We start from the raw sequence: 17,693 nt of genomic DNA on the forward strand, positions 1-17,693 counted from the left end.
TTGAACTCAATCCCTACTGTCTGAGAAACTACTTAGTTTTAATCCCTATAAGTGCAAGGGGTAGAAATCTGGTGACCTTTTAATCCCTATAATTGTCACATAGCTTCACCAATCTTGTCGGAGTTATGTTAGTGAGTTAGTGACAAAGGTCACCAGACCGCCACTTCCATAAGGGCCAAAACTAGTAACTTCTCAAATAGTAGGGATTGAGTTCAAACTTTTCAGAAAGGAACAATTTTTAAACCTAAAATATTATACATGAACCAAAATCTTATTTAACCTTTTTTTATTCTAGTACTAACTGGCATAAACAGATTTTAAAAAGCCACACTACTGAAGTTTCTGCCTCAATCTTCCATTCTTTGATTTCTTTCCCTTCTAATATGATGCTTGCAAATTGCAGTTATTAATATTATTAATTATGATGTGTGAGAGAGAAAGGAGAGGATCATGTTAAATGGTAATGGTCCTGTCAGGAAACAAGGTTGTCTTCTCTTTCTCATTGAATTTCCTTTCTTCCTCTGTTTTCCCCTTTCACAAACCCAACAACACTTGAAAATTGAAATGCAGCCATAATCTCCATTGAACAAAACTCACCCATCACCCATCTTCTCCAAAACTTCAGATCTTCACAAAGAAATGAATGTTTCAGGCATGATTTCTTGTTTTAACGAAAACGCAGTGAATGTGTCACATTCTTCATGTTCTAGCTATTCAACTTCAAAAAACTCTTGCATATCTCCAATCCTTTCACCTTCAACTCAAATTTCAGTCTCCTCTGTCTACAGAACAATCCTCTCTAACCAGAAGCAGCTTCTGATCACAGTCACATGGTGCAAGAGCCACTCCAATCAAGGACTCACCATAAGCTTTGGTGAAAACAGAGATCCATTAGCAGCTGTTTTCAGACTCAACACAAATTCACGGTTTTTCAGGAAGAAGAAAGGAAGCAAGTTGATGGAATCTTCTGATGAAGAGTCAAGAGTTGAAGTCTTCTGGGATCTTTCAAATGCAAAATATGACACAGGACCTGAACCTGTTGATGGGTTTTTTATAGCAATTCTTGTAGATTCAGAACTTGGTCTTGTTCTGGGTGAGATTTCTGAAGAAACTGTGACTAAGAAGCTGAAAAATCGAACCATTTTGGGTAAATCTTCACTGTTATCACGGCGAGAGCATTGTTCAGGGAACACTACCCTTTACAATACCAAGGCTCAGTTCTGTGACTCTGGAACATGGCATGAAATTTCAATCAGATGCAGTGGTGAAAGTGAGGGTCTAAAATCCCCTGTTCTCTCTGTTTCTATTGATAAGAAGATGGTGATTCGTGTGAAGAGGTTGCAGTGGAATTTCAGGGGAAATCAAACGATTTTTGTTGATGGGTTGCTGGTGGATTTGCTTTGGGATGTTCATAACTGGTTTTTCAATGCTGATTCTGATGGGTATGCAGTTTTCATGTTCAGGACTAGGAGTGGGTTGGATAGCAGATTGTGGTTAGAGGAGAAATCTGCATTGAAAGATAAAGATGGAGATAAATTCTCCTTGTTGATCTATGCATGTAAGAGCACATAAGATAAGATAACTTGTTCATCTTAGTCTTTTTAACCCTCTTGTTATACTCTTGTTTTTCTTTTCTCATTGTTTTTTTTAATTCTTTATTAACCATAGGAAATGCACAGTAAATAATTTTGGGTTGCAGAAATTTGAGTAATAGCAGAATAGTTGGATGTAGTCTGAGTGTCCTTTTGTTTGTCTGAGTGAGACTGATACTTATTTGAGTTTTCAGTGTTCCTGGAATAAGGTCAAATTCTGGGTTTCTACCAAACATTGCAGTTTGATTAATAGTTGAGTACAATGGAAATTGACTTCAATTTCAATGTAAAGGAAAAGTTTCATTCATTTTTTGTCTTGAAAGTAACATCCATTTCCACTGGTATGATATCCAAACATAGCCATAGTGTGCGTTTGGTTCTGTGTTTAAGAGCTTTTAATCATTTTTTGTTGACAAAAATCACTTTTATGTGATTATATAAATGTTTATCAATCAACTTAAGAAAATTGGTTTTAGTCTAACTTCACTCCTAGGAAAAGCTAGATAGAGTAACTTCTGCGTTGGACATAATCAATTATGAGATTTTATGACTTCATTTTACAACATTATCTTATAAAAATCACTTTTTCTCATAAACCTTATTTCACTCTTAAGTTACTTTTTTGTATATTGGAAAGATAAATTGCATCATCCTGGAATTGATCCCTGACCTCCCTCACCCAACCCACATATTCCATAACTCTTACCACTTAAGCTATCATTCGGGCACACTCTTAAGTTACTTTTACTATAATTAGTTTTGCCAAAATTAATTATAAAAAATTCTGAAAACAATAGTGATTCAAACACTATGTAGTGATTTAATGGAAGAAGAAGAATACAAATGGCTTTAAGTGGTAAATATTTATTTATTTCTCTGTAAGCAATAGAGTGGCCAGAATGATTTGGGATTAAGACATGAATATAAGAGAAGATCTGCTAAAAGGTAAATTGAGATTCTGGTTGGTGTAATTGAATTGCTTTTAGCCTTTTGTAGGAGAATAAAGTTGAGAATCTTGTCAATGAACAATATTTTGACCAAATTATTCTCCTATGCACTTTACACTTTTGTTTGTTGCTGTTAATTGTAACGTTACTCAAAAGATATATGTGAAATAACTGTTAAACATCTACCAGACAAGCACAGATAGCTCACATTCACAATAGTATTGATGGCATGTTTTATCCCTAGCCAATAGCGCCATCTGATTGGTCGAGTGTTATTCTTATCAGATATTTTTATTTGTTTTTTTTTTCAGTTTTCAAAACTTTTAACCATTAAAAATGAAAATGATAAATAATTATAATTATAGAAAAAGTAACACATGTGTGACATGATGTCTACATTAATTTTTATATATTTATATTATAATTTTAGGAATTTATTACATTTTCTTATTTCTTCCCATCTGCTGATGGGTACAAGTACCTGATGAGGCCCCATTTGCCTCTCAAAGTAATTAAATGCCTTAAAGCCTACACAATTCAAAGGGCACTTAGCATGAACAGTTCTAGAAGGATAATAGTTGATGTTGGGTGGGCCATTTTACCATCAAAATCATTCTAAGAGTTAGGTGAGATGAATGGTGAATAGTTTAAAGTTCGAATTTTAATTAGAGATTAAGTTACCAACTAACATTTGCCTATTAAAAAAATCATTCTAACCAAGCTTCACCATTTTAATGGCATGATGGGAGCTTTCATTACCACGTTTGTTATATTCCTCTGTTCATATGTCGACCAATTGAACCGTGAAAGGATTGAGTGATCGGTCCATTTCAAGGAAAAAGATGGTAGGTTTCAGAACCAGTCACAAAGTTTGTGGAGTACTTATGCTAATTATTCTTTCAGATAAATGTAGAGAATTGTAGTTCACATGGGTCAAAAGTAAACCTTCCCACTTATGGGCTTGGCAAAAAAAATACAGAAGATAGCAAGTCTTACTACAAAAGAGACTTCGACACTTAAATGAATGTTGTTGAACTTGGGCCACCTTAGCCCGGACCGTGACTTGGGCTAGGAGTAGCTAAGTGGGTTGAATAGTTTAGAGCAGAGAGTCTGGCCCATAACACATAAAAAAAGGCAACTTCTATGACATTCAGAAAATGGTACTTAAAGACTGTAATGAACATTTTAAATAGGGTCAAAGGATTGTGTTGGTGCCTTGGTGGGGCTGTAATGAGCTTTGCACTTAATGCATGTTCTTGCTCTGTGCCCTGGTAGAGTAGCACTTCTGACTAGTGACTAGGCTTTTCTAGACAATGTAAGTGATGTTATTCTCTCACAAGTTAATGAAGGTCTATTTGTTGTCACTTGTAGCTCAGAACCGTTCACTTCTTTTTTTGTATGGTCAAGGAATTTTTCACTTGATCAATGTAAGATACCAAAAAGGGGAAGAAACACTTTTGAGTTTGATACACATCATTAGAAGGCAAAAGGCAAAAGGACTAGTTCATCTTTATCATTCACTACTCACAAGTCATAGTAGGAATTCAAACTGCATGAGAAGCGGTGGCAAAACAATCCATAACCAAAACTACAAATAGGGGGCACAAGCACATACATGATACATGCATACACCAAACAGATACAACTCTTAAAGTTGGAATCTTTATTGCTTAAAACATCTTCAGAATCATGCAGCTGCTGGCGGCTTGACAAGAGTGGATGGGAAATCCAGCACCACAATCTTCTCAATAGCTGATGAAAATGTTGCAGAGAACTCAACATGATTTGGGTGGCCCTGAAATGCAGCAAAGTCTTCTTTCTTGCTGAATGTCATCAAGAAAGCATGAGTGAAACCTTGCCTCAGGATATCTAGGCTTTCAATGTCCTGTCCCCTGTTCAAGACAAATGTAAGCATATGATATGAAAAATGGTATGATGGTAAGTAAATATGAAATATCCATAAATGAATGGGAATTCCCATGCTTCAAAGAAAGACCCAAGGATCATAAAATCTTTAACTGCTTGTGCTTATATTTAGTTATATTTAGTTTTTAAATTCTTCTACGATTCAATGCATGTTTGGATTAATGTTTGTCACAATTGATTTTGGTAGACTTGATTATACTAAAAGTGAGTTGAAAGTGAAGTAATTTTATGTTTAAAAAAAGTGAAATTTGTTGGGTAATATTGTGAAATTGAGCTATAAAATCTCACAATTTATTTTATAAGATCAATTTTACTTGGTTACAAGTTCAAAAATTCTACTTGGTTAAAATTAATTCTAACTGGTTGACATGATGTTTGGGTATACCAGTAAAGCATAATCAATTATAAAAAATCATTCTACTTGTAACAGTAAATAATTGCTTCTGCGTTTAACATAATCAATTATGAGATTTTATATATGAATTATATAACATTACCATCCAAAGCTCACTTTTTCATATAGGTATCCAAACATAAATTACTTTATTCTAACACACATTTACAATACTGGACTATGTAAGAACCAATTATACCATAACTAATTTCGCAAACCCAAACCTTGATCCAAACATACACTATGTGGAACGTAGAAACTATTATCTCTATCTTCTATCGAAATAGATTTTGAGTCGGAAACTAATTCTCCAAAACTCCTCCCAAACATCAATATTTTAATCTTGTATTGACTTTACTCTGCCATAATAGATTGATTATGAGGTTTCCCAACACGATATGAATTCTAAAGCCAAAATCAATTATAAACTGAAATTTTTATGAACAGCTTCCGCACTGATTATGAGAAAAGAGGTAAATGCAGAAAACGTACCATTCAAAGGACTTAACAGCATCAATTTCTGAGACCAGCTTCTCCATCGCTTTTGTCAGCTCTTCCACAACCACATCTTCCTTGAACTTAACAATTACAAAGTGCTTGAACTCCCCCATAGCCAAGTAGCTGTGAACCAAAGCTTGTAACTAGCAGCCTAATATATACTCACAATTTGCATGTCATACCTCAAGGTCTCATTTCAATCTGTCAAATTGTCAGAACCCCACGATTATTCATTTCACTGCCCTGTTGGCAGCAATCAATTACCAAAAAGTTGTAGGAGACAGCATCTTCAGCTCAACCTTAGGAAAAGGTACAAGTTTCTTTCATAAGTAGACCCACCAATGTTTCAACTTCTTCTTTCCAATTCAACAGTGAAAAATTGTCTGAGTGCCATTGTCCTGGCACATGAATGGGGTCCCCTTGGTGTCATTTCTTTACACAAGTTTTGAGTGAACCTTGGCCTGATTTTGAGAAAACATCATCATCATGATGCTAGGAAGAGGAAGGACCTTTTTTCTTTTGTGCTGTGTGGTGCAGAAAAAGGAGTGGTGGTCGCTGCACTTTTCTCCATGTCCTAACCACGTGCACCACCGCCAGGGTAAATTATTGGACTTGGATGGACATGTTGTGCAGCTATCGACATCGTTAAGGAATCTTTGCTTGAACTACGTACTAGGCTTCCAGGCTCTATCTTAGGGGAGGGAAGAACAACAATGACCTCCAAGTGACTTTCATCTTCTCGTACATACATAGCTCGTCTTGGCTTTCACAAATTCTAACATGATTTTCTGTTTTTCTACATTTGCATCAATAACTTTAACAAACTGAGTTAATTTTTCATGAGATTTGAATATTAAGTTTATATCAAGTCACGTTTTTTCCACTAACTAGACACGTTTAATCTGACTATAGTGAAATGATATCTCATCTATAAATTATTTTGGATGCTTTAACAAGACTAGTAGGTAATCTCTCTAATCACACCAATAATCGAACAAATTGCTTCAATAGTTTGATTTTATTGCATGGGGTCACTTTTATTATCTTGACTTGACGTCTTAAGATTTGCATCATTCCTTGATATTCCACATTTCTCCATATTTACCATTTTTTAGGGTACCATTCTTTTTATAGAATATGACCATCTATCATATTAATTTATATTCCAACCGGATCATGTTCTTATATTTCTTAGTTTGTTGCTCAATAAATATATATATATATATATATATATATGTGTGTGTGTTTGTGTGCGCTTTGCTCATAATTTTTTTTAAAGAATTTTTTTATTTATTAATTATAACATGTTCCGATAAAGGTTTCCAAAGGTATCGGAAGCATAAAAGACTATAAAATGTATGAAGTGTTATTTCAATGTATAGAAGATGATCAACATAGAAGGGGTGGTCTTCCTTTTATAGCAGGTCGACCTCCGAACCCTAATTGACGTATTTATTACAATTGACCAATCATGCCCGTTAATGAGGCGTAATCACTACCGTGTCGGATGACTTATGGATCAATCCCGTCCATCAAGGAAGCCCTTCATCACTTGGTCAGCTGACTTGGTGCCAGACTGTGTTGGTCAACAAGAGTCGTGACCTTTGACCAAGCACGTTATCAACGGTCGGTTTGCTTCCTCGTTGACGGTTGGATGTCCTCGTAGTGGAGTGAGCTTTTACATTAGTCTTCTAGCATGTAAGCCCATACTTCACCTGTCTAGTCCAATCTTCAGATGGCAGCCTAACCTTCTGATAGGGACTTGACCATCCAGTCCAAAGTCCATGACGGTACATAACACATGGACTTGGAGCTTGGTCTTAGGGTGTTTGATTCTCTACCGAGCTCTTGTTCTATGAAATTCTTTTCTGATAGTGCATCAACTATCTATTTTAGAGGCTTGTAGTTTGGGCTATTGAGCCCACCCCAATCATCGAATACATCTGTTTAAATTGTGAACTTAAAATTCAAAACGCGTTTAGTATTTTTAACTACTGAAAATTTGAATATGGTGTTATAAATTGTGCAATGACTTTCGAATTGTTTTTTTTTCGGGAATACCTTTTGGGGGAAAAAGATGAAGGGAAAAGGGAAAGTTGAGAATTTGATAGAGGAAGATGGTGGTGATTAAATGTTATAAATAAGTAAGAGGTATTTTTAGATTTTTGCAAAAAAGGGTGTGGTGTCTTTGGGGTTGTGAATGATGTAGGTAACAATTTTCTAAAATGAATTGCTCATCATCAAGCATTTGGTTGGCTTTCAAGAGTTCTTGGTCTTCCCAAAGATAAGTACTTGGTTTCTACCTCTTGGCTTTTCAAAATTGGTACTCTTTTTCCTTGCTAGGTTTTTTCAAGGGGGTTTTTTCCTAGCAAGGTTTTAATGAGGCCTGTTTTGTTAAGTCTATTTTCTTGGAAGTATTAGGTGGGGTAGTTTCGTCACTTTAGGGTCTTTGTTTTGTACATGTTAGTTCTTAGTCTGTCTCTTTTCTCTTATGTATTGGGTTGAAGTATCCCTTGTACTTCTATTCAATATAATTCATATTGCCTATCAAAAAAAAAAGTACTTGGTTTCTAGTCTAGCTCTGACCAAAAATGTTTGGTCGATCACCAAAGTGTATACTTAGAGAGAGAAAAAGAGAATAAAGAGAAATAAAGAATGTGATATATGTGATGTGATAAGGAGTAAAAAATAGAGAGAAAAAAAAAACTGAACATTAAGGTGCTTAGTGAGTGTTTATAGTGTTGGTGGTTTATGTACCGTAATTGAGCTCTAACTACTATATTTCTCTAGTGGGTTGCTAAATATATGGTGCTTTTGGGTAAACATGATTGCTTATCACATTAGTGCTTATTCATAAGTTAATTTGAGAAACTTATTGATATAAGCTCAAAAATAAGTTAAATGAAAATTAATCTAAACAACTTATGAAAATAAGTCCAAACCAACACAGGTAGGTGGTCATAACTCATAAGTACATAAGCTATGTCAAACATTTATGATATAAATAACATCAATAAGTTCTTTCAACAGCATCGTGCTTTTAGAGTTTTATGGTTATTGGGCCTTGCAGAATATATGTTATGGGATTATGTTTCATGTGACTGGGCTCGGCCCTTATGAGGAACGCATAACAAACAGAGCGAGATGAATCACTTTCTCTTGCCAAGTATTCAAACTTTAATTTCATTATGCATATAGAACTAATAGAACATCCTATGTTTTGTATCCACTTGAAAATTGATCTCAAATTTCTTGTACAGACTCCCAAAAGGATTTAAGTACAGTTTCTTTTCTTCTTCATCATCAAAAAACGGATTGTAGATGAAGATTGAAGACAAAGAGGGAAGAAAACATCAAGAAATATCTCAATAAATTCAAAGGAACTCAAAGAAATAAATCAATGTAAGTCATTGCTTCATTCTTATGATTACAATATGAAAGAATCGCGAAATCCAAGATTTTTTAGTTTTGTATGAAGTGGAACATATATAGTTCAAGACAAAAAGTGAACATAACTCTTTTTATAAATTGAGATGAAAATTCGTTCACGTTACACTCAACTGATATTCAAACGCACTTTAAGTGTTTGCATTAAAGTCAACTCTACATAGATCTTGCTTTCATGTTTTTCACCTTGAAAAGCCAAACCAATACATGAAAATGGAATTTAGAAGATAACCAAACAAATAAATCTACTTATATAAAAACTGAAAGAGAGCTTTTGTTGCAGTAATAATGTCTTATGCACACTTTTGTTGGACATTCTTCCCTAATTTAGTTAGTAAAATACATTGAAATCACAAATTATTCCACATTCAATGATACTGATTCTAGTTAACAACACACAGAACCCACAGGGCAACTTCCATTAGCATCTCAATGCAGGGTATCAATGTTTTTGCTTAGCTCATCCAGCTTCTTCATCCTCAACCTCTCACTTTCAGTCACCAGCTAATCCAAAGTTCAAATAATGAGGAGGGAAAAAGGCATGTTAATAATAAACCAAAATATGAAATTTTAATTTATAAACTTTCAAAACAATAAATAATTACTTACCTCCACTAACTTGGTTACAAGTTGAGCTTTTTCTCTGTTTTTGTCATTGAATGCCTCTAGTGCTTCATGGTATTCTCTCTCCTGTGACCACAAAAAAGTTTTGCAAACGAAGCTTCAGAGAACCATTTTCATCAATCTTGTTTTTTACTTCTTGGCATAATGATGAAAAAGAAAAGCATGCATGAGGAACAAGAATTTGACATCTTCCATTGAACATATTATGTGTTTGTTTGAATGCTAGTTGAATTGAGTGCTAATGTTCATTTGCATTTGTGCAAACGGATAACCAATCATATAATATGTTTTGATTAACTAGTTTTTCCTCACATGAGTAACTTCTCTGACAATTAGAAACTGATTCTCTATAAAATTGATTTTGATTTAATTGTTGTCTCAATCATTTTTCTACATGGAAATTTAAGCACAATTATCATGAATAGAGCTGTCAATATGGGTTCCAACCCGCGGGCCAACTCGACGGGTTGGCTAAATGAGCCGGGTTGGGTTGGTTAAATTCCAGCTCAAAAAGAACTTGTGTTAGTGCAACCCGGCTCGTTTAACCCGCGGGTTAGACAGGCCAACCTGCGGGTCAAGCGAGCCAACTCGTCGGGTCAGAGTTAGTTTTCATTAAAAAAATTATTTTATTTCTCTTTAATTCCTGGTTAGTTTTATGGATTAATTTTAGATAGAAAAATGGAAATTTTAATTTCTTTTAATTTGAGTCAATTTTTTATGTTTTATTTATTGTTATTATATTATTTATCTCATTTTAAATATGACAGTAAAATAAGTGTGTTCTTAAATCCTGTAAACTAAATTCTTTTTCTATATTTCAAATGTGAGATAAAAATAATTGCGTTGATAAAATTTTTTTTATGAGTTGATACCAATTTTTATAAGTATTTTTTTAAAATTATTTTTTATAACATTTTAAACAATTTCTAATCCAATTTCGCAATTTTTTATATTTATTTCACTCAACCCGCGAGTCAGCCCGCCAACCTGCGAGCTCGTAGCGAGCCGAGTTAAGTTCATATTTTCCTGACTCGTTAAGATCCCGGGTTGACACAACCCAACCCGTTTTCAACCCAACCCATACGGGCTGACCCATATGGGCCGGGCTGGCCTGTATTGACAACTCTAATCATGAATGACCACCTTAACAACTGAAATAATCATATCCACTTGCCTCAAGCTGATGAGGAAATATGGGACCAACTAAGCAAATGTGGTCAATTGACTAGATTCTACGCAATACTTAAGTGATTGTATCAAAAGCTGTGCAAGTTAAAAAAAAACACATTGGGATCCCTTTGTCTCCTAGAACAAATCCTATGTCTTGTTTGTAGTAAACATTTTACAAAGAAATGACAAAAGCAAACAAAAGCTAGTAAACAGTTAGAAAACCCTCACCTTTTTCTGGCATGTTTGGCCCAGTGGCTTCAACTCCTTGTTAACCATGTCTATCTTCTTTCGAACTATTCCAACTTCCTTCCTCATTGGATCTGTGAAACCCTCAAGCTCCTATGCAGTTTCTCAAGCAAAGCAAATATTATTAATTACTTATAATGGATGAAAAAATCTTGCATATAAAAATGTGAGTAATTAGCTAAGTACACTGCATACTGCAGAGTGCAGACCACAATTACATTGTCTTTTGTAGTTCTGCTTATCCTTAGTTCTTGCTAAGCATGAAGGCTAGTGAGAAAAACAAAGAAACACAACAGTTTAACAAGATATAACCTTCATGGTCATAAACCTAAGATCCTGTTTGGAAGAGTAATTCATTTGAGCTTATCTTACTTCGTAGAAGTTTATCTTATAGCTTATGATCTATTTATAAGTGACTTTGAGCTTATTTTCATTAATTACTCAGATTAACTTATGAATAAACGTTTATATCTACTTTTAACCTATTTTGAACTTATCTCAATAAGCTTCTTACATCATTTATGATTAAAACTGTTTACCGAAACGCAACGCAAATATAAAACATAGAATGAAAACCAGATAAACTTTGTTGCTGAAAAATCAGTATATATTGTTGGACTTACTTCTCGAATCTCAGCCAAGCGCTTTGTTTCAGTTTCAACTCGACCAAGATGAGCATGAACCTTGTCCCTGACCTCCATTTTTCTCCTCTCAATTTCTTCTTCCTTTGCTCGGAACATTGCTAGAGCTGATCTTGACATCTCCTCTTCCTTATCATCTATTCTTGGGCTCTGGTCGCTGCTAATCATTCCTGAGTTCTTCACTTGCTGCACATTTGGGTGTTGTTGCTGCTGAAGATCATATGAGTATGACCGTTTTGGTGTTGCCATTGCTGCTCCACAAATCCCACAAGACACTTTTCCTCTCCCTTACCAGTTCTCTCTTTTCTTTGGAATGATAACACTCTTTCCCCTTAGGTGCTTATAAAACAAGACTCGCTTTTAAGCCAAGTATCTTATTTTAATGCTCTCAATCAAATGTCTTATTTTATTTAACAAAATATAGAATTAATAAGCAAAAATTACAGAAAACCCTTTTAAAAAATTGAAGATTATATACTTAGAATGAGGGGAAGTCCCAGTGTAACGGTACAATGTAATTGTTATCATGTGGTTTTGCGGTCACATGTTCGACCGTGAAATCAGCCTCTTGTACATAAGGTAATGTTGTTGACATTAGATCCACAAAGGCTCTCCCTAGACCCCGCGCATAGTGAGAGTTTTGTAACACTAGATTTGCCTTTTATATACATAGGAATTAGTTTATCTTAACGCAACAAACATTGCCATTTGGTTTCACGTTTAAGTCTCCTATAATTATTTTTTCCCGTATAAGTTATTCCTATGACGCGTTTGTTTATGGCTTTCTGAGATAAAAAGTTCCATAACAATTGTGGGAAGAAATAGCTTTACAGTTACTGACTTACCGTGACTGGGCTGGGATCCTCTCCGGTGAAATCCTCTCAAGTTTTCTCCACTTGACATTTGTTGGGGTTTAGGACAGCCACAAAATGTTTCCGGCTGCCACAAAGTCTGTCAATTTTTTTCAGCAGCATTTTGTGGCAGCTGAAAAAATTTTGTGGCGGTTCAAAACCGCCACAAATGTCCACTGGAGAAAAATTGAGAGAATTTCACCGGAGAGGATCCGGACCCTACCTTAACTTACCGTGCTTTGAATTGTGTATCACCAATTCAAACATGTTATAAGTAAGTAGCTTCTTTGAGAATCATTTCTTCCCTTAACATGTAAATCAACCGAATTTTCAAACACGCACTATCAATTAAGGTTCTATATTACCTGCCTCTTTTTCTCAAAAGCAAACTTAAGTGTGAGCGTGACACATTTGATATTTTAAAGCATTTGTTTGGATAGTGTTGTAACTAGTGAGTACTATGTTTCTTTCATACACTTTTCCTATTGTTTATTTTCTGAACTTCGTTAAGAATAATGATGGGCCTGCTTTGGTTAGATCGCTATTTTCTTAGGTTGGTATATTGGCAAGTTCAGCTAACTATGGCTTCTCACCAGACCATCAATTGTTTATGAGCAACTTAATGAGCAGCCAAAACTCTTACAAATGACTTGTTCATAGTAATATATTAGCATTCCACTATAATCCACATAATTAGATCCTCCTCCTACAATTTATGAGACATTTCCGTAATTATATTTATAACATATTTGAATGAGTTTTTCTTTCCTAAGAAATTCAGAATCAATTCTGAAACTCAAAAGTTACACACAAATCTGCACCCTAAAATTTATTCTGATTTTAGAATCAATCTTAGAAAATTTACAAAATACACTTAGTTGGAATACTAATACATGTAAACTTGTTTTCAAGCTCCTAAGGAGTATTGGTAATAATTATATATTGTTCTTTATCTTGAAGATGGAAAGGTGCTTGGAGCAGACGTTTTGGTTAAGGGGCGGACAGAAGGGGCTCACCTACATATAGCATGAATGTGGGAGAGCCTTAGGGAACAAGACAGAGTAGGAGAACTGGCAGCAGCTAGGCTAGTTGCCTTTATGACAAATTATTCCCCCATATGGCTGACCATGCCAAAAAAGAAATTCTACAGCATAAAGAAAGTCAGGTACCTTCAGAGTTCAGAGCTTAGCGTTGTAAGAAAGAATTTCCAACTTATGTTCCAAAGTAATTGGTCTCTTGCATCACTTGGCCAAGCCCTATTGAGTTCCGCAAATAAATTAGCATCAAGATCTTCTATGTCCATATGTTATTCATATTTTCAACAAGCATAAATCAATTCAATTATGCAAACTAACTCATCAAGTAAGTCATTGAGCAGTGAACACTAGCCTAAGCCCCATAAAGCAAAGGCATAAGCCTCAAGGTTTAACAATGGTCAAAGCCTCACAAAACATTTGGCACAAGCCTCAGAAACAGTCAACATAAGCAAGTATACAACATGGTAAAGCATGTCAAATTCACAATCAAACTAAACATCTTCATCTCAAGCACAAGCAGTTCAATTAAAGCAGCCATGACTCAAAGACACTTCTATACTGAGTTACCATTACCTTTGAATTCTCCTTCAAAGCTCTATATCATAGTTCGATCCAAAAACAGTTCCTGAACTCAGCAAGTTCCTTGGGGCGTCCTCTTCCGTCGTGAAACCTCACAGCATACTTCAAAACCTCGTTCTTCAACTCAACTCGTTCCATACCTTAAGCAAAATATTATTTCTTAGTCACTAAGAAACAATACAATCTAATAACACTAATCAACACCGGAAAAAGCTTTTGAAGCTTCAGAGTTCAACATCTAGACACGAAAGCGCAGCAGGACTTTTGCTCTCCAAAAGGCGCATAACTCGGGCTACAAAACTCGGAATGACTTGAAACCGACAGGAAAATTTCGACAACTGAAAGAGCTACACTATAGCTCAGGCCATACGAACCTATAAATTATTTCATGCCTGTCTGAAAGCCCAAAAAGTCTCGGCCACAGCCAAAAATAGGGCTTCCCAAACTTTTTCTTCGATCTAATTTAATTCTTATCCATTCTTAGACGATATATAGGTTAAGGAAACACTCGGGACAATTATGGATGCTAAAACTAGAACAAGGGCTTTTTGGTCCACTTTAACAGCTCAAAAACTCAAAGTTGAAATTTTCAAAAAGTAAACCGATAGAGTTGTAAACAAGGCATTTACTAACAACAAATCCTACAGACTCTAATTAAGCAAGATTGAGACTTTAAGTGTCAAAAAACAACGGTTGAGTAGAAATGGGTTTATGACTCAAATTTCAGATCTACGACACCACAGCGAGAATCTAAGCGCATGGATCATGAATATGATGTGTATAGAAGATATTTGAAAGAAAAAATCAAATTAAACAGACCTTTTTACAAAAAGCTCAAAACTTTGAGCATAGAAAGACATGGAAAAATACATGAGAAAGAAGAAAAGGATGCAAGGGTTATGATCCTTACCTCCGTGCCTATCCAACGCAATTGAAATGAAGACGATCGGGCAAGAATTGGAAAAGCTTCTCTCTCTCTCTCTCTCTCTCTCTCTCTCTCTCTCTCTCTCTCTCTCTCTCTCTCTCTCTAATCTCATTTTATTCTCCTTTTATAGGAGAGAGAAAAATGCGAAAAAAAAAGGTTTCGCGGGGTCCGGGCATTTTGGTACTTTCATCTGCTGGTTTTGAGTAAGTATTCAACGACTGAATGCCAAAACTTAATTCGAGGCTCTTTTAATTGAAGAAAACGATTCAAACTCAGTATGGATCAAAATACACCGCAAAACTAGTTTTTGCGTTTGACGTCAGATGAAGAAAATTCCTTGTGAAAAAAGATCACAAACGTCGAAAGAAATGAGGTAACGAGGATGGAAACTTCGTTAGAAGCTCCAATAGAAAAACTCTTTATTCAGGGTCTTATTTAAAGTCCCTAAAGAGATAAAATCTAGCTTTATCGGGCTTCTGGGAAGCGGAACCTATCGTGCGTACAGTCTATAGTTTCAAAATGGAACACAGGTCAAGGTAAAAATACCCTAAGGTTCTTATTCTCTTGTCGATTTGAAATATAACCTAAACAATGCTCTAGAAGCGGAAATAGCCTTTTTCAGACACTTCGAATCATAGTCGGGTGCGAAAACGCCTCGTGCTATCATTCTAACTGACTATAGTGTCATAATCAAACGTATTCTGAAATTAATTATCATTTAAATAGTTTCCATGACTCGCAGTTAAAACCGAGTTAGGAGAATAACATAAAAATAATAGAATATAAACTCTTAATTTATTAATGCAACGAAAATAAATAAATATGCTAGTTATTTATTTCGGGGTCTTACATAGACGATAAGTGATATTTCTTGAAACACAAGTCACATGAAATTTTTTAACTATTACACTTATACCCTTGAAATTATTATCATTCAAAACATGATAAACGATATGAATCTATGTTTGAACTTAACATGGCTTTGTACGTTATGACACATATCTGGAGGCATGGTAGGAAATTTGTATGTTTAATGGACTCAAGTAAGAAGGAGCCTATCTGGAAGTAAAAAAAAAAACAAGTGCCAAATTTCTTGAGGTCATGGGCGGACCTTTCAGCAGGGAAAACTATCGAAGATGAATTTTGTGGTACAAAGGAGACTATGGAGACCAAAGAAGAGCATATGACAGGTTCAGCCAAATTCTCAGGAATGCAAAACTAATGTTATGTATAATATATAGATGCAATGGGAGAAGTTATGGATTCAAATATGTGCGTGTGCTACTATGTACAATGTTCGATTGATTGAAGGTGTGAGGGAATAGTTGCAGTTGCAAGGTTTTAGCTTCTTTAAAGTTAAGCTTATGGGGGCACGAGATATTCTTATGGAGTTTGAATCACCGAAGGAAATGAAGTTTATTCTGTTTGAAGCGGCAAGTGCGTTGGAGAAAGTGCTTGAATGGATCAAACCATGCGCAATGTCCATGGTGGGGAATTTTTTCTGGTATGGATCGGATGCGCGTTTGGAAGGTTCTCATGGGTGCTTACTGCTTAGAACACTTTTTTTTCTCGGTAATAGCTTCAAAATTGGGGAGCTTCGTATGTTTGGATGGGATAACTTCACGGAAGGAACATTTTGATTTTGCTCGAGTGCTAGTTAATGCACCAAATCCTTTGATTGAGCAGCAAGTGATGGATGTTAATGTGGATGGTAAGGTATATCGAGTCATGGTGGAGAATGAGCATTCTATTATCAGGATGGGTCAAGTTTGAAACAAGAGCATGTGGAGAAGCATGCGATTCATGTAGATTCGGAAGAGGAGGATGTCGATGTTTTTGACGATGAAATGAAGAGCTCTCAGATCAGGAGAAGGGGATTGGTGCATTCTCCTCTGGCGACGTGGTCGGAAACGCGAAGAAATAGGGAAACAGGGAGATGGATGGGTTGACTGAAACAACTCAAGATTTGTTAGATATTGGTTACACAATGGATGAGATATATGAGATGGGTGATTTTCAAAAGTTTGAAATGGTTATGCCTGTTTCAAATGCCATTACAGTACTAGCATCAGATGTGTCGAATACATTACAAACAATAGATGCTCATGTTTGAATAACTTTATGTCAAATGTCTTGGTTTGATACTGACTTTTATGGTACTAGTTATATTTGGTTTATGGGAGCCGTTTGCAAACATGGAAGAGCTTTGTTTCCATGAGCTATTTTTTTCAATAAATCAGTTGTTTTGCTGTAAAGAAAAGTATTATATGTTGTTTACATTTAAGAAAATCATTTAAATACGTGAAAGAAACATAAATAAATTATATATATATTATATATTGAGATGAAGGGTTTTTATATGAGAGTCAGAGGGATCAATATTATCCATTAGATCAAAATTAACAGCTGAGATTTAAATGTTGTTAAAAAAAGAATTAACTGACTTGAATTAGAACATATTTATTTTTTTATCTCGTGATCAACTAATTGACTTAAATTTATAAATTATTCTAATTTAAATATTTAATAATTATTTTAGTATTGATAAACGGAAAAAGTATATATTAAACAATGTTCTATCAAGTGACATAATATAGAGTCAACTCATACGATCAACGCTAAGTTAATAAATTGTGTATGTTGAAGCGTTAAGTGTGTACGTAGTGTGGGTAGATAGTCGGCAAAGCACAGCGTCGACCATCCTAATGACGTTAAACAGTTAGCTTCAGCCTTTAACTTGACTCACGAAATTGACAATAAGGTGACGCTAAATTGACTTAATACTCAGCTTCTGTCTTATTGGTGTCGGCTTACAG

The 17,693-nt window shown here is 35.1% G+C and overlaps 3 protein-coding genes across 3 annotated transcripts; 1 reads left to right on the forward strand and 2 right to left on the reverse strand.

Moving 5' to 3' along the window:
* The first annotated feature begins 336 nt into the window (after positions 1 to 336).
* Positions 337 to 1,899, forward strand: LOC130749570 (uncharacterized). The gene has a single exon (XM_057602948.1). The coding sequence runs from the start codon at positions 640 to 642 to the stop codon at positions 1,570 to 1,572; it is 933 nt and encodes a 310-aa protein (XP_057458931.1). The 5' UTR covers positions 337 to 639; the 3' UTR covers positions 1,573 to 1,899.
* Positions 1,900 to 4,015: 2,116 nt separating this feature from the next.
* On the reverse strand, positions 4,016 to 5,574 carry LOC130749495 (stress-response A/B barrel domain-containing protein At5g22580). Its single transcript, XM_057602860.1, has 2 exons — positions 5,352 to 5,574; positions 4,016 to 4,431 (listed from the first exon to the last, which is right to left on the reverse strand). The coding sequence occupies exons 1-2, from the start codon at positions 5,468 to 5,470 to the stop codon at positions 4,227 to 4,229; spliced, it is 324 nt and encodes a 107-aa protein (XP_057458843.1). The 5' UTR covers positions 5,471 to 5,574; the 3' UTR covers positions 4,016 to 4,226.
* A 3,333-nt stretch (positions 5,575 to 8,907) lies between these two features.
* Positions 8,908 to 11,812, reverse strand: LOC130748110 (uncharacterized). The gene is made up of 4 exons (XM_057601256.1): positions 11,468 to 11,812; positions 10,827 to 10,937; positions 9,414 to 9,494; positions 8,908 to 9,308 (listed from the first exon to the last, which is right to left on the reverse strand). The coding sequence occupies exons 1-4, from the start codon at positions 11,732 to 11,734 to the stop codon at positions 9,234 to 9,236; spliced, it is 534 nt and encodes a 177-aa protein (XP_057457239.1). The 5' UTR covers positions 11,735 to 11,812; the 3' UTR covers positions 8,908 to 9,233.
* Positions 11,813 to 17,693: the final 5,881 nt, after the last annotated feature.

Source organism: Lotus japonicus, chromosome 3 (genome assembly GCF_012489685.1).
Source record: "Lotus japonicus ecotype B-129 chromosome 3, LjGifu_v1.2".
NCBI classification, from domain to species: Eukaryota; Viridiplantae; Streptophyta; class Magnoliopsida; order Fabales; family Fabaceae; genus Lotus; species Lotus japonicus.

Bases quoted from the DNA above. Each gene is read 5' to 3' on its own strand.
- LOC130749570 (XM_057602948.1), top strand. From the start codon at position 640: ATGAATGTTTCAGGCATGATTTCTTGTTTTAACGAAAACGCAGTGAAT.
- LOC130749495 (XM_057602860.1), bottom strand. From the start codon at position 5,470: ATGGGGGAGTTCAAGCACTTTGTAATTGTTAAGTTCAAGGAAGATGTG. The intron at 4,432-5,351 runs GTACGTTTTCTG...TGTCTTGAACAG, and splicing joins GCTGTTAAGTCCTTTGAATG to GGGACAGGACATTGAAAGCC.
- LOC130748110 (XM_057601256.1), bottom strand. From the start codon at position 11,734: ATGGCAACACCAAAACGGTCATACTCATATGATCTTCAGCAGCAACAA. The intron at 10,938-11,467 runs GTAAGTCCAACA...GAAACTGCATAG, and splicing joins GCTTGGCTGAGATTCGAGAA to GAGCTTGAGGGTTTCACAGA. The intron at 9,495-10,826 runs GTGAGGGTTTTC...TTGTGGTCACAG, and splicing joins GCCAAACATGCCAGAAAAAG to GAGAGAGAATACCATGAAGC.